The following is a 15,544-nucleotide window of genomic DNA, read 5'->3' as shown; positions in this document are numbered from 1 at the left end:
CAACGGCTAGCGGCGAAAGGAATATCTTTCATCAATTATGTTGCTGCATCTGCAGCGGCAGCAGCAGTGGGAAAAACAGCAAACACAAAAAAACCCCCGAATGATCGAATTACGAATTTGCGGCAGAACGTCATTTCGAAATATTAATTATTTCACCAAGCTTCGGTAAAAACAGTCCCGTCTTTTTTTTTCTGCGGCTGTTTTTACAATGGGCCGGTAGCTAAAGGATCATGTGCTGGTGGTGGGAGTGTCCTTTTTTGTTTTTAATTTAAATTGAAGTTAATTTTTTTTAAGAATCAAAGATGATGTCGATACTTTAGCATTTATCAATGCGTTCCAGCACAATACGCGCCAGTTTAGCAGCAAGAACCACCTGTTGATGCACCTGTTGAGGTGGTTTCCAGTCAAATATGACGCATTCAAAAAAGAACATTGCGAAGAATGAACACATGAAATAAAATTCGTAATTCGTTTTAAAATAACAGTTACAGACATATATTGGTAATCATTCATAGACACGAGTAACTCTTTTCGGGCATTTTCGTTACAAAACAATTCTCCCGGAAGCACAATTCCAGCTACGCATGCTGGCTAGCCTACACAACTTTGCGCCCGGCTGGTTTGCCGCTCGCGGGCTGTGCATGCGTTAATTATGATTACGCGCATTGCATACCTGTAGGCGCAGGCAGGAGCTGTCAGCCGCTGTCAATACAGTCCGTTAATGTTTCAAGCATCGACTCGAAACTGCCGCTTTCGATACGGGCGGCGGTGTCGAAGGCGTATGTAGCAAGCGCTTCGCAAAACCGCAAGGTTTCGCGAAAGACTCCCGATCTAACACACAGCGTGCAGCTAGTATGCAAATCGTTGCGCACTTAATGAGGTCTTAGTTAGCAAATGCTAATTAACGGAGAGTTTTATCCAGGCCGGCGAGACACCGCACAATTGTTCCGCACTGCACAACAGCAAAGTTTAGTTTTTAGTTTTTTCTGCGCACCCACGAACTTGTTTAACAAACTGGCCGATACATCATTAGCGTGGTGAATTTGAACGAATTTTTTTCTAAATAAAAAAAAAACACACACAACAGAACTTTCCTTTCCGCTGCTCCGCTGTGGTCGGGGCACTAATTCAGCGGTGTGTGAATGTCAAGCCCCCTTCCCTGTTGCCGACTAGCAACTTTTCGCTCTGCATTTGCTGCCGAGCGCTGCCCGGACGCTCGTGCGCTTCAGTTTGGACCTATCGGAAAGCCTTTTTCTCCCCCAAGGCATCCCCATAGTGTTTGCCAGTGGGCGTCTCAAACTGTCAGCGATGCTTATATCGTCGTTATATTTTTTTTTGTTTCGCTGCTGCCATTTGTTGCCATTTTTCCTCGGATTGCCCGTTTCGATGAGCGATAAGTTTGATTTGATCGGTCGGTTCTAGGGAAAAGAGCGAATGCCGATGCGAACTAATGGATGCGTAACGTATGCAAAACAGGCCCGGCCACCCTGGACGACGGATATAAATAGGTCGCTTGCATGCATCTCTGCGCTAGCCGTGCACCCACTTGCACTGGTGGACAATTAGTTTTCCCCCTGCGCGAATGAACGCCGGGCTGCCGGCGCCGGCCATATGCACTCAGCCAAAATGCCAAAAAACCTGAAAAAAAAAAAAACCAAATGAAAACCTACTAAGGGTATTAAAAGCGGGCACTCCCACACAGCTCCGAACGAATGGGTTTCTGCTCCGGCACCATAAACAACAAGCTTTGCAATCCAATTTACCACCAACCGATGACTGACTGTTCCGATCTTTCCGATCAATGTCACTCAATTAGTGCATTGGATTTTATGATGCAAATCGCGTTTCGGCGCATGGCGGGGAGGGGGGGGGGGCTTGCAAGCCCAGTGCGCAGTAAATGGCGGATGGGAATTACCCAAATGCCGCGTGATTGAGTGGTTGATAATTGATTTTTCGGTGAAAAATTCGGTCGAATTTGTTGAGGCTCGGGCTATCGCCCGCACATTGATGGCCAGATTGTCCTTGGTTGGAACGACCGCTTGGTGTGTAAGAGGTTCCAGGGGGAGATCTGCACTATTGTTACCGCTTGGGATCTCCCCCCCCCCCCCACGACACACTGTGTAGCAGTTGGAAAGGAAACGGCAGCCAGAATAAAACAATCGGGAAAAAAAAACAAATTCTGCGGACGGGCTCTGTGCCGCTAATGGATTCGCAACAGCATCGGAAACCACTTGTTGGAATGCAAACACAGCAAACCACGCAAGGAGCGAATGCAGCTGAGCAAACTCTTGGTCCGCCGGCGTCGCTCTAACCTGGCTGGAGGCCACGGTCCCGGGTCTCGAGCGCAAAACTGCAAAACGCAAACCTCGGACGAGCGCAGCGAACGGGTTGTTGGCGTGTGCTGTGTACCGAAGGCTCACCGGACCGGACGCGGCGGTTTAATGGTGTCCCGGCACGCACGCACAACCGGCCAGAACGTGGAGGGGGGGGGGGGGGGGGTTAGCAAAAAGAAGTAGGAGTAGAAGAACAGATAGAAAGAGAGGAGAAAAAACAGCCACTCAACAATGGCGCGGATTCGTGTCATGGGGTGGACTGTTTTGTGATTTTTTCGCATCCCGGAGAGGGATGCGGGGGGTTGGGCTGTGGTAAATCAATATTAAATCAGTGTCCGATTCGAGCGCGGACCGTGATGCACTTGATGCAAGATATCTTAATGGTTCCCCATTGGTGGGTTTTGGGGTGGTGCAGAGCTTCGCGTGGGGATCTAACGGAAAGGATGGCAGCCGGCATCTTCAGCCGGCAGGAAAGGACGGGCGCGGCAAGGTTCACATCCCGGAGATGGCGATGGCTGTGGCCGGAAATTGCTTTACATGCGACAATTTCTGCATCAGCGACTTGCACAAACTATCTATCATCACAAGGCGGGCGAGCGCGCGTTTGTGGGCAGCACGCCTTCCCTGCACGCTGCATTAATTGTTTTATCCCTTGCGTCCCTGCCACCCTTCGACCACTGTGCAAGGTGGGTACCGGGCGCAAAGTCTTAGGCTTAATGGGATGCACGATCGCACGGGGAGGGGGGAGCGGGCGGGAAAGCGAGCTGCAGCTGCTGCTATTAGAACGATGCGTGTTGGCTGTTGCCGTTCTTCTGTCGGCCCCCGCAGGATATAAGCGTGATGGAAAGGTAGTGGGAGAGCTGATGCTACTACACCAAGATTGCTTTGTCCGTTTTGTGTCTGTGTGTGTGTGTGTGTGCGTGTGTGGATAATGGAGAAAGGGTTTCCACCAGGCAGGAAGTGTGGTTGTGAAATCCGGCAAAAAATGGCATCATGCACCATTTGCCAGCCACTTTGCAGAAAGGAAGGAACCTTCTCCCTATCCCGTTCCTCGCTCCACGAAAGATGTTTTCCCCGGACTGTGCCAGGGGATGGAGAAGGGGAAGAGGGGAGGGGGGGGGGGGCAATTAGGGCGAGTTGGCACCGGTCCGAGCTATTCCGAGACGCTCCGGGCCTAGTGCTTTCAGGCATGTAACCCGAGAGCAGTGAAGAACCCGTTTGCCCGTATGCTTGAATGGTTGCGATGGGCTTGGTTCAGAATTGTTTGGAGGCTCTAAGGAACAGCTACGAAATCGCTCCGTGCGACAGGTTGTGCTCGCGATGGCTACGGAGAGCTCACAGTCAAGTCTCGTATTGTTTGGTGTGCTGTACCATTATGCTCCGAGGGTAGGAACTATAGAACTGAAGAACTGTAGGCTTGAAGAAGTGAAAAACTGAAGAATGATCCGAAGAATTGAAGAACTGGAAAATTAAAGAATCTATGAATGATTTAGTCAAGGAACTCAGGACATCAAGAACTGAACAGCTGCTGACATTGAGGCAACAATACATATTTAGCTATACAACCTGAAGTACTCAAGAAGTGAAAAAAGCAATGACCAGAAGCATTAACGTCTTAAAAAAACTGAAGAAACTGTAAATTATTGAGTTAAGGAACTAATTTAATGAGATGCAGAAGATTTCGGGGTGGCGCTGGAAGCTTTAGTCGTCAAAACAGAAGAAACAAAATGGAACGTCCGTCCGTAGCTAGGACTCATTGAGACTATGTGATACTTAATAAGTCTTGAAAGCATGTACATGCATGACCGCGTAGGTCGTTACGCCAATAAGAATAATATTTAAGATGTGAAAGACTTCTATGAGCCGAACAAAAAACTGTGAGTTCCTTAGTATATATGCATACTATGTGAAGTAAACGAAAAATTAAAAAAAAAACGATGACCTAAAGCATTGAAGGGCTAAATTCCTAAAATCCTCAAAAAATCCAGTAAAAAGAAACTTTGAATTCTTGATTTGAGGGAACTAAACGCATGACACACTCATTTTCGGCTAAAAAACTAAGGACCTAAAAAACTGAAGAAACTATGTTTTTTTTGAGTCCGGTTTCAACAACAAAAAGCTGATAAAAAATTTCTGAATAACCGATGTACTATGAATTAAAATATTGAAGAAGTAATTAATTGAATAACTGATCTTCTTAACTAATGCTCTAGAATGAAGTTTAGGATCTGATAAATATGAAAATGAAGAATTCACAACCAAACCATTGATAAAGAAAATAGATCTGAACAACGAAATGTTCAAACTTCTAGACTGATAATAACTGGATCATATTAAAACTATCTAGTGCTAGGAACAGTTGACGGAACAAGTTGGTGATGTAGATTCGCTCTGAGATACTCTGATGTCTGACCAAATTGCTGGATGATCCTGACGTTGCATTGGAATTGTTAAAAGTTTGTGCAGTTGTTTCCAACAGCTAACAACCTCCAATAAAATACAATATGCATAAGTTAAATCCAATGTCCCCAGCCGGCGAGAGCTGATTCCATGTCCTAGCAGGCTGAGGCATGCATCGAACTTCCTTACCCAGAACCGGGATGTTATTTTCCGTCGAACAATGGCAAACTGATCCTGACAAACAAGCCACCTGAGTTGTGCACTAGATTAGCTCTTTCCGCCCGTCTAAGCGTGTGCAGCTAGCGATAGGCGAGGCGTATTTGTTGTTTGCATCCAGCATCGCGTTCCCTCCAGTTTCGTGCCTGCTGGAGCGCAGAATTTCTCCAATCCAGAACGGGCGATGGCAATGCATTTTATTTTCCACAAGACTGCCCACCTAGCAGCCTGCCCGCGAAAGTACGAATCAAGGTGGAGCTGACTGTTTGGGCTTCCTTCCTTACGCGGACGGCGCATCCAAACGAGTGTTCAATTATCGACGATCAAAATCAACTTGTTTACCTGGTTCGAGTTTTCGCTGGAAAACATGTCCCCGAGCGGCTGGTCCTCCATTCCAGGTTTCCCTTTCGGGCAGCCCCGTCCCTGGGCACTGGGCACGAAACTTCGCGTCGCTCCGAGGCGTAATTCTCCGCTGAGTTTTCGCGAAGATGCCGCCGCCACTGTTTCGTGATACGCTGGTTGCACTGGAGATAACAATAGTATAACCAATCCCGGTATGTATCGAGGCGAAGGAGACCCTTAGAGGGTCCAAAAGCTCTTGAAACATATAAACAACAGCAACCGGAACTCGGTATATACGCCCGCGCGGAGTGCGAAGATGAAAAATGGCGCGCAGCAAACCCGTAAGCAATGGCCGCTTATTCATAGATTTTGCATGCAGTTCCACTTGGTAGACCTTTTTTTTTCGTTGCTCTCGACACGGTCTCCTTGCTCATCTCCCAAGAGGGTCGTCCCTCTGGGCCTCGGTCGGTTTCCTGCTCGGTATCGGTTGGAAAAAAAAACCCTTCTGTTTGCCACCAATCCGCTGATGTGCTCCCGCGATCGAGTGGGACGCCTCAAACCTTTTGTGAGTATGTGTGTGTGTGTGTGTGTTTTGTGTGTGGGGGTAGGTGTTGTTCGTCGTTACCGGAGTTTGTGGAAGCTCGTTAGTGAAACTCCACGATGCATCATCGTTATCGATTCAGTATCGGTTGCGTCCTCGGCCCTGGGCGGCGTTTGCTGCAATTCGCTGGGCGATCCGGCCTGAGCCGTGTTGGAGACCCACCTGTTCGCCCGTCCCGAAGGCTGGTTTTGTTTGTGTTTCCTCCCGAGCACTCGCCAATGTTTATTGTTCATAATTTTATCCCACCCGCAGCCGACTGACCTTCGGGCGGTTGCAGCACTGCAGCGCAGATATTGGGAGAGGCCGAGGGGCTAGTATCGACTTGTTGCATGGTGACATTTCAAGATGAGCGGCGGCTTATCGTTTGCCTGCGCTTGGCCATACTCCAGCCGTCGTCGCTCGCTGTGGAAGATGCTGCCGTTGCCGATGCCCACCTTGGGCACGGCTGTGTGGCACGCAATACCAAGGTGCCTGCGGTTTGCAGCACCATCTTGTCCGAGTGTTTATCGATTGCATTAGCAAACGCCAGTGATTGGCCAATCACGAGGCGTACCTGTCACTTATTTTTAACAAATTCATCCGATTCCGGAACTGTGGCAGCAAACGGTGAGCGCTGACGCCAACACGGAAGGGCTACAAACAATACTAACCTTAAACGATGACAAATCACTGTAAAATGATGATCTTTTTCACATAGAAAGCTACATCGGAAACATTTCCCTCTGGGAAGCAGGCCTTTGATGTGTGTTGTGTGTTAAATAATTATTACAATTAGCAGGTGTTATGATCGTGCTACTTCTCGATTCAAATTCTAATATTGTTACTGGGACTAAAATATAATGCAACACATTCGGAACTTTGGACAACTAGGAGAACTAATTAAACGAAATTTTTGGGCAACCAATTTATTGATGGTGTGATGAGTACCAAAACAAACCAAAATTGTCAAAGTAAATGTCGAAAATCCTTTGGGAAACCGCCCAGCAAATGATGCTCATTACCCAATTTTCCGGCCAATTCTCACAGCCTGTACAAAAGCACAGCAGCTTTCATTCGGATGTGAAATGTTAACGCATGGTATTGCATACATGCAGGCGGTTAAACGTGGTAAACTTTGCTTTTGTCGCTCTTTGTGACTGTATTTGAAGCAAATTGGTGCGAAAAAAAAACCGTCACAACCTATTGCACGCTATGTGCTAGCAAAATAGTTTTAGATTTTCTTTCAAATCAATTATTAATTATAATGCATAATGTCAGGTGAAGGACAGTACACCGAGGTACGCTTTCCAATGATTAATCGATCACGGATAGTGGTGGGTTTCGTGAATCTTTCGTTGAGATTCATTCCTATGAATCTTCAGCACTGAGTGATTCGAATCTCGAATCGGCTCTTCAAAAATTCATTAATCTCTAAAGATTCATGAATCTCTGTATTTGAAAGATTCATGAATCTCAAAGGATTGAATCTCTAAAAATAAAAATATCTTCAACGATTTATGAACCTAAAAGATTCATAAATTCATTAAAATTCAAATATATCACCACGGATTCATTTATTTTTAGAGATGTAGGATTTTCAAAATATTGTATTTGCTCGATCCCACCAAACAACATGCCCGTCGTGAGTTCAAGCGTTGCATGGTCCGCCTCCCCGTAGCAAAACAAACTATCCGGCTGCGGGGTACTTGCCATGAAGTGCTGAAAGTCTGCACCGGTTGGCGTTACCACGTAGGTTGCTACGCCAAGAAGATGAGCATAATGAGCAGCTCAAGCTCTATGAATCTTTGGAGATGTATAATTTCCTTAAGCTGCATGAATTCCTAGAGATTCGTGAATCTTTCGAGACATATGAAGCTATCAAGATTCATGAGTCTTTCGAGATTTATGAATCTTTGGAGATTCGTTAATAATTGGAGATTTGTGATGCTTTGGAGACTTATGAATCTTTGCAACCGAGATTCAGATTCATTGAATCATTTCAAATACTCATTTAGATTCATGAATCTGAATCAGATTTACCCAACGCTAATCACGGATGTTAGTTCATTTTGCGCAATGATTCATCGATGAACTGATGTTTTGTTCATCATGATGTTCGCTCATCATCGATCGTTCGTCAGAACAGGTATCGTATGGGACAGATGGGAGGTTATGAGACGAAACAAGTTACAAATACAAAAGACACACATACAATAAGAGCTATGTTTTCAACGGGACTTTGGCAGACTTTCGAACTATTCAGCACCTGCGACTACTTCAACCAAGACCGGGCAAGGAATTACCGTTGCAGTATGCGCATCAAGTCGCTCGTTCGCCATTAAACGCTGGCTTGGGCTGTCGTTTTTATTGACGCAAGTGCCACATCTCCACGCAAAAATACCCTGTCTTGCACAGAATAAGACGATCAAGTGCAAAAAAAAGGTTTAGAAAGAAAGTAGCTCCATTTATTCAATCCGAAATAACCGTTTTGGCTCCGCTCACGCTGCAATCATTGCATCGCACTCGAAAGGTTTAAAACGAAACGAAACAAAGCAATCTTCCGGACAGTGCCGTCCGACGCGGAACGGAACGGACCTACGGCCCAGGTCGCCCGGTCCCGTGGTTCCATCGAACTTCCTGTGTTGCAAAAAAGGTTCAATTTCGTGCAGCATAATTCGTGCAGCTCGTTAGGATCGGGAAAGGATAGCCCGGCTGTTTACACTGGGCAACAGCGTTGCCGCCACAAACACGGGATAGGGGATACGCCAACGGCGAACGGCAGTAGGAAAAGCAGTCCGAAATGCTTGCCTCACCCCTCCGCCGGGTTCCCTTTTACCGCGTATGTCCCCTGCCCCCAGGGATAGTGATTTATTATCGCTGCTTGGAACGATTAAACGTACGTTTACGCCTGCCCCGTTCGTGTCACGGGGATGTCTTTTTGTGTGTGTTTGTGTGTGTGTGTGTGTAGCTTGCCCCCATTACACAGTGGAGAGGGAAGGAAACAAAATCACATGCAATCCATGCCCGGTGGGTAATGGAAACATGCATATTTTACTACAAACCAGTTTTTGTTCGTACAACCACTGCCATGTGTGTGTGTGTGTGTTCCCGGGCCGATGGACGATGAATAACTTCCTGTGAAATGTGACACAGGGCTGCGGGGAGCGGGTATGAGCGCGAGAAAGGAGAAGGAACGAGGAAAACACTGTGGTCAGGTGGTTTCGGAAGGCGGTGTTGACTTGAACCGATTCTGCTTGAAGCTCTTTTCTTACATTTTTCTTATTAAACTTAAACTTATCAGGGGTTTTTTCAGGAGTTCTCTTAGCTGTGGGACATTTTATTGGCTCTTTCTGACGTGAAATGAACTTAATGTAATGGGAATTGGACTCTATAGCACACTTGTAGGACAAATCCAATAGGAATTTCCAAGCAGTCTGTCCAAAAAGGATGCCATAGAGTCCAATTTCCATCATATGAAGTTCACTTCCAATAGGAAAGAGTCAAGGAAGTGTCCCACAACTATGAGAACCCCTGGAAAACCCTGTAAAGCGTTTTATCCTTAGCTTGTTGCGCACAAGTTTGCTAAAAATGTGTAAATATTTAAATCAAAGAACATCAGGTCAGCATTCTTTACGTAGTATTCGTTTTTAAGCGACAACAAACTGTATAAACTGGTAACTACCACCGCAAGGAGGTTGAATTTACGTTACGCTACGTTATGCGCTTCATATGCGTTACACGTTGCGTTACCTATGTACGTTATACGTTAAAACAAGGCGTTATTTGTCTGAGAATTTGCAATACGGATCAAAACCATCCCGTACAATCATTGACTCAGTGTATTGAAACAGCTTGCCAATCCTTCTTCTTAGTAAAGGCGTTGATTTGGTTCAAAACGGTATGACCACATGTGAACAATTTTACTCCAGGAACGAGCATCATTTACAGCGCCAACGCCAGCGTGTGCATTGCACGTTACTCAAACACATTTAATGCACTGCCCTTAATTGCAAGGTCCCGGCACAATTGAATAGAGTGCAATATTTATACCACCTATTAAACTTTACGCCGGCGTACGTACGGCACCGATTACCGCGCGGTGCGCTGGCATCTGCGCATCACATTATCTGATGTTTTTTTTTTTTTTTTTTGTTTCGCGGGACGCAGCCGGTTGCATCAAAGACCGCAGCTTGCGAGAGCGGCGAAACCATCAAACTGCAGCTATAATTTAAATGACATAATAGCACACCGAACAGCAGAGCCGGCCCGATACGGCGTCCGTCCGGCTGCGAGGGACGAAGGCGGAGCGCTAAACCCCGGGGTTCTAAAATGTTTATAACGTTTGCTGGCAGCAGCGCGATGGAGACGCCAAGTACTTTTGAGCAAGTGAGCAACGGCTCAGATGATGGTGTGTCTGTTGTATGCGACGCTGTTGCGCGGGCACACAAAGAGTTGCCAGCTGGGTGGAGAGCAGCGAGGTGCTGGTTAGACGATGTCCAGTATGTTCGACCGTAATGTGCTGACGATTGATTGATTTTGATTGATGAAAACTGCCAACAAAAGTGAAGCCACTCTGGTTGATTTAAGCTCTGGGCATGGTTTCCGCAACGGTTGCCTATGCCAGGCTCGCCATGTAATACAATGTGATTCCGATCAGCTAAAGGTTGTCTGCTAAATTTCGGACAATATCTCTGTGAGAGCCTGGTCATGTTCAATTCGAATCTTTTCGAACGGTTTTGAGCCGATGCCTTTGTCCTCGAGCGCTACGATGTGAGGATGGTGTCAGATGCTTCAAGTACAACAGTGGACAAGCTCGTTGGGATAGTCACTCTCAGCCTCAAACTCTCCACCCAAAAGTAGGCTTGAAATTAGTAACGAAATGTTGAACCAACCGTTGCTAAGCATCGTCTTAAAAGTGAGGTAAAATCGAAGACGCAGGTCCTGAGTGTTTATTTTATTAGAGATATCTTATAGGTATATGGCAGTAAGGGTTGCAATCACATTCAGCTTCTTTCCATTCTGGGACACTGTTTTATGGAACGACTATTAACGCTGCCGGTCAACAAACCGTCCTTGTGCAATGATCAATTTCCAGAATAGAAGATTGCCCTGGTTGTTATGCTGTACACTTACGGCATCATATGAGCACATAAGCACTAATATATCTCCATGGCAAATGGCAACCGACCGTAGAACGAAATAAAAAAAAAAAACAACAAAAAATGACCACATTCGATCTGTGTCGGTGCCACTTATGCGCGGCTCCGCTCGCGCAAACACACCTGCACAAACCGCCCATTGGTGCATGTGTGCTAAGTATAGATTTTAATCTTTCGAGAACCCATCGCTCAGCACACATCGTCGGCACCGGTTTCAAACGCTCTCGCCCCACGATTTTTACCGTCCCATGCTCGCCCTGTCCGCAAACCCTTTTTGTGCGATAAATATTTTGCGATCCAATAATCGAAGCAAGCAACGGGAGAGCACATTAACATCAAGAATGACCAAACCCACCCAGGGGGTGTTGTTATTGCGTAACAAGATTGCGGTGCATTTGCAAAGGGAAGATGCATCGGCGCACACTCAGTCACACAACGCGGGAAGCGAGTGAACCGTTTTTTTTTATTTTGCCACTGCTGCCTGCCCCAAGAAATAATTGTTTACATTTTCAACACCCGCTTGCTCGGAGCTGAACTCAGGCAGTTAAACGTACGGTGCAGCACGAGGGACTAGTGGGGCAATGCCAATAATGGATCGTCTAAGGCGGTTCGGACAGCCGTGACATACGCGGTGGCGGATCCTGTTAGATGCAATCAAAAAAGGAGTGCTTTATGACGGGAATAACTCCATCTGCATCAGATTTCACCACACCGGAGCATCCAGCGGAGCGCTAGCTCTTCTCCAAGGAGTTAAGGAGGTCAGAGGGAGAAGGGGGCGTGCGACATCAACGCCACATCGGAAGTGCAGGGCCGCGCGGCGTGACGCACAGAACGGGTGGCGCTGAAATTTATTTACTTTACTTTACCGATGACAGTTGGACGCACATCTTTGCCGGGGAGGCTATCAGCGCGCTTCAAATAGAGGGCAATAAGAGCGCGAGTGACCTAACCTCCGGGGGACGACGTGTGTGATGGGAGACTGGGTGCTGACAGATTAGTTTTCTTTTCAAGGTTGCCCGGTATGGTTCGTTCCGTGCCGTGCTGTTGCGTGTCTCTCTGTCTTGGAACTGGGCTAATGACGGGTCAGTATCTGCCGTACTCAGGTTATGAGCACTAGAGCAGCGTCACCATTGCTAGAATCATCATCATCGCTTTTATGATCTTCCTCGCCAGTTTGGGGCCGGCAAGCAGAAACATTTGGAATAGTTTAACGGTCATACAATAACAAGCGGATTACTTATGTTACTTCCTCACTACTTGGATGACTATCTGTCATTCAAAACTGTAGTCGGGAATGGTTCATTGGGCAGCATGGTAGCGAAATCCGTCACTGGATTGGAGTAGGAATTGTGTCGGTCCGGACCGGGTCATGTTTGCGATCATTTTAATCACTGAGGTCGATTAAGGTACAGTTTTTCGATAGGAATAAAGTAGGGATAAGTTCCTCGAATTCTTCAGCAAGGATTCAAGTCCAGTTCCAGATCCGGTATGGGATCGGGATCCTGATGTAGTTTCAGGCCCAGTATTGGTTTATAATCAATTCTAGGACCGGTATGGATATAAGATCAGTGCCAGGGCCAGTATGGGTTCAGGATTAGTACCAGGACCGGTGTAGTCTCGGAATCAGTTGCAAGAAAAGTTAATGTTCAGGATTATTTCCAGGGTCCCTATGAGTTCATGATTAGTTCCTAGAGCTGTGAACAGATTCAGGATCTATTCTTGGATCGTTATGAATAAAGTAATAGTTCCAAGACTGGTATAGAATCGGTATGGATTCAGGATCAGTTCCATGACCGGTATAGTTTCAGTATCAGTTTCGGACTGATAATGATTCGGGATGAGTTTTAGAACCTATATAGATTCAGGGTCATTTATATATTTGTAGAAATAATATTGATTTAGGATCATTTTCGCGACCGGTAAGCACTTGGGATCAGTTTCAGGAACGGTGTGAATTTGGAATTAGTTTTTGGATCGATATAAGAATAGCTCCCTAATAATTCATATTAGGGGATCATTTCCAAAATCGGTATAGGTTCAGGATCAGCTCAAGGGCCGGTGTGGGAATTTGTTTAGAGAGCCGTTTCTGTTGGCTCGTCATCTCGAAGTTAAAGTATACTTTGAAATTGCATAGCCCTGTAACCGGGCCGAATTTACTAGCAAGCTACATACACAAGATGCTCTAACACGCTCGTGTGTATATTTAATCTTCTCCTTGTCTTTTACACGTTCCAGATACATGAGGGGGTGACATCGAGATGGGCCAGGGGCTCGAACCGTCAACTGCAGATCTCTTTCTGTTCTCCCGGTCGCAGCCCCCCCAGCTTCCGTCTCGTACCGATTTCTTCGAGCGATCGAAGAAGCAAGCGCATACTAGGGACAACAGTATAGGCAGCAGCAGCAGCAGCAGCGAGCGAGGAAGCGGCAACGGAACGAGCAGCGACGACGTACGGTTTGCGCTGACCAGCAGCAGCACAGACACACTAGCAGCTGCCCATCACGCACGGTGGCAACGGTGGCCCGCACTATCACATCACCACCATCACCACCACTACTACTACTATTACTACCACTACTACAGCTACTTGCCGCAGTACATCGGTGCGATTGGCGCACGCGGTGGATGCCGTACGTTTGACGTACTCTTCAAACATTCATGGTAAGTGGCGTGCGGCGGATAAGTGACTGAATAGTGTCCCCGGTGGTGGAATGACTTTATTCTCTCTCTCTCTCTCTCTCCCATTTCCTCTTGCGCTAGAGTTTTCAACTAACGCACGCAACAATGGAGTTTGGCTAGGAAAGGAACGTCGTCAGTGATCTGCGCTTCAGGTGAAACAAATCTCGTACCAAGAGAGACAGAGAGCGAAAGAGCGCGAGAGAGCGAGCGAAGGCAAATGTAGTTGACACATCAAACACACACATACACACAGATCCACACTGACGCACGTGTGGCCGAACTCCAGTAACACAGCAACAACAACAGCAGCAGCAGCAGCAGCAGCAAAAAGAAACAATACTAAAAGCAACAACCGAAAGCGACTACTACTGCAGACACCTATACACAACCTTCTGGGAAGCAGAGCAGCTAAACCAGGCAACAACCGTCACACACACATACACAAACACATACCGTCTGGAGGCGCTTCCGAAACCATATCCACAATCCAATACGGGTATTGTTCCCCATTCATCCGTTTTGCATTTGTCAACCACGCATCACCACGCTCGACGTGCGGACACTGCCGGTCAAGCGGTAAAGTGTAGGTGTGTGTAAGGAAAGCATCGGCGCTAGGACAGAGAAAGCGAGAACGAGCGTACAGCACGACGCCTAGTATTACGGCAGCGCACCGGCCGTGTCTGCTTGCGAGTATCATCCAGCACACTCAATCGCCTAACCTTAGCACCAGTAGATGAACCGTGCGCCATGGTTGCGTCCACCCAGTGAGCGCAATCGCATCGCAACTCTCCAATAACAACAATATCTGTAAGACTCTGTTACAATACCGCCAGTACCTTTGCTACTACTACTACTACTACTACTACTACTACTATTACTAGTACTACTCCTACTACTGCTAGGATTTCAACTACTACTACTGTGCTATCGTCTACACTCTTTTACCCTGTCTGTGGTTAAGACATCCACCGTACATTAGTAGATAGTTTGGTCCACCGTTGGACTCAAGGCCCCCAATCGACAGTGTCTGCAAGATCTGGGAATCTGGGCGTTAAACCTCCTACCTATCCGATTCAGTAAATCGGGAGCCAATCAATAGCAGTACTATCCACAAAAAAAAACACCAACAATCAATAGCCTGTCCCTCAGCAGCCTCGATACCCGATAATCACGACTACCAGCTAGGACGACTCTCAAGCTAGGGAGTTTTTCCCCTCAAACCAAACTTTTGATACTAACGCAAGGTGCTCAGACTCTAACGGCATCGGATCCACAAAAACCCGCCCCTCTCAGCGAATCAAATGGCCATGGATCCGCCCGACGTAGTGCTGTCGCCGGAGCGCGAGAGCAGCCTGGTAGCGACCGCTGGCAGCAGCAGTGGTGGTGGTGGCAGCAAGTCGACTACGGCCGCTCTGCTCCAGTTACAGCACCGGGCAGCCCATCCACAGACTCCACCGGCTGCGTTTCATCTAACCGGCGGCGGTGTAGGCGAGCCGGCACTGCATCAGCAGCGCTCGGCACTGCTGGTGCAGCAGTCCTCTACCACTACGACGCCACCAGGCAGTAGTGGTGGTGGCTCTGCTGCTGCTACTGCCGGAGTCACGCAGCTAACAGGCATTGCCGTGCCGACGGCACTGCTAGCCTCGGCCGGTCAGCTGCAATCGGTGGCCGGTGGATCGAACAGCTCGGCGGTCGCCACCCCTTCCGGTCTGACGACGACGGGGTCGAGCGGTACGCAGCCAGCGCCTCCGATCGAGCGACTCTCCCGACCGATGGCGTTCGATAAGGTAGGTAGCGGTTGGGGCAGCGGTGAAGATGTGCAGCGGTTTACTTGAAC

General features: G+C 47.4%; 1 protein-coding gene across 1 annotated transcript in view; it reads left to right on the top strand.

The window, feature by feature from the left end:
* The window catches only part of LOC120960177 (uncharacterized), a 38,644-nt gene that overhangs the window by 8,737 nt on the left and 14,363 nt on the right, over positions 1 to 15,544 (top strand). The window contains exons 3-4 of the mRNA XM_040384195.2: positions 13,266 to 13,689; positions 13,789 to 15,494. Coding sequence (XP_040240129.2) covers positions 15,009 to 15,494 — 486 coding nt within the window. The 5' untranslated portion in view covers positions 13,266 to 13,689; positions 13,789 to 15,008. The remainder of the gene's footprint in view (positions 1 to 13,265; positions 13,690 to 13,788; positions 15,495 to 15,544) is intronic.

This window comes from Anopheles coluzzii, chromosome X (assembly GCF_943734685.1).
Source record: "Anopheles coluzzii chromosome X, AcolN3, whole genome shotgun sequence".
In the NCBI taxonomy this organism is placed as follows: domain Eukaryota; kingdom Metazoa; phylum Arthropoda; class Insecta; order Diptera; family Culicidae; genus Anopheles; species Anopheles coluzzii.
Note: the sequence above shows the minus strand (reverse complement) of the source record. Positions and strands in the feature narration are given on the sequence as shown.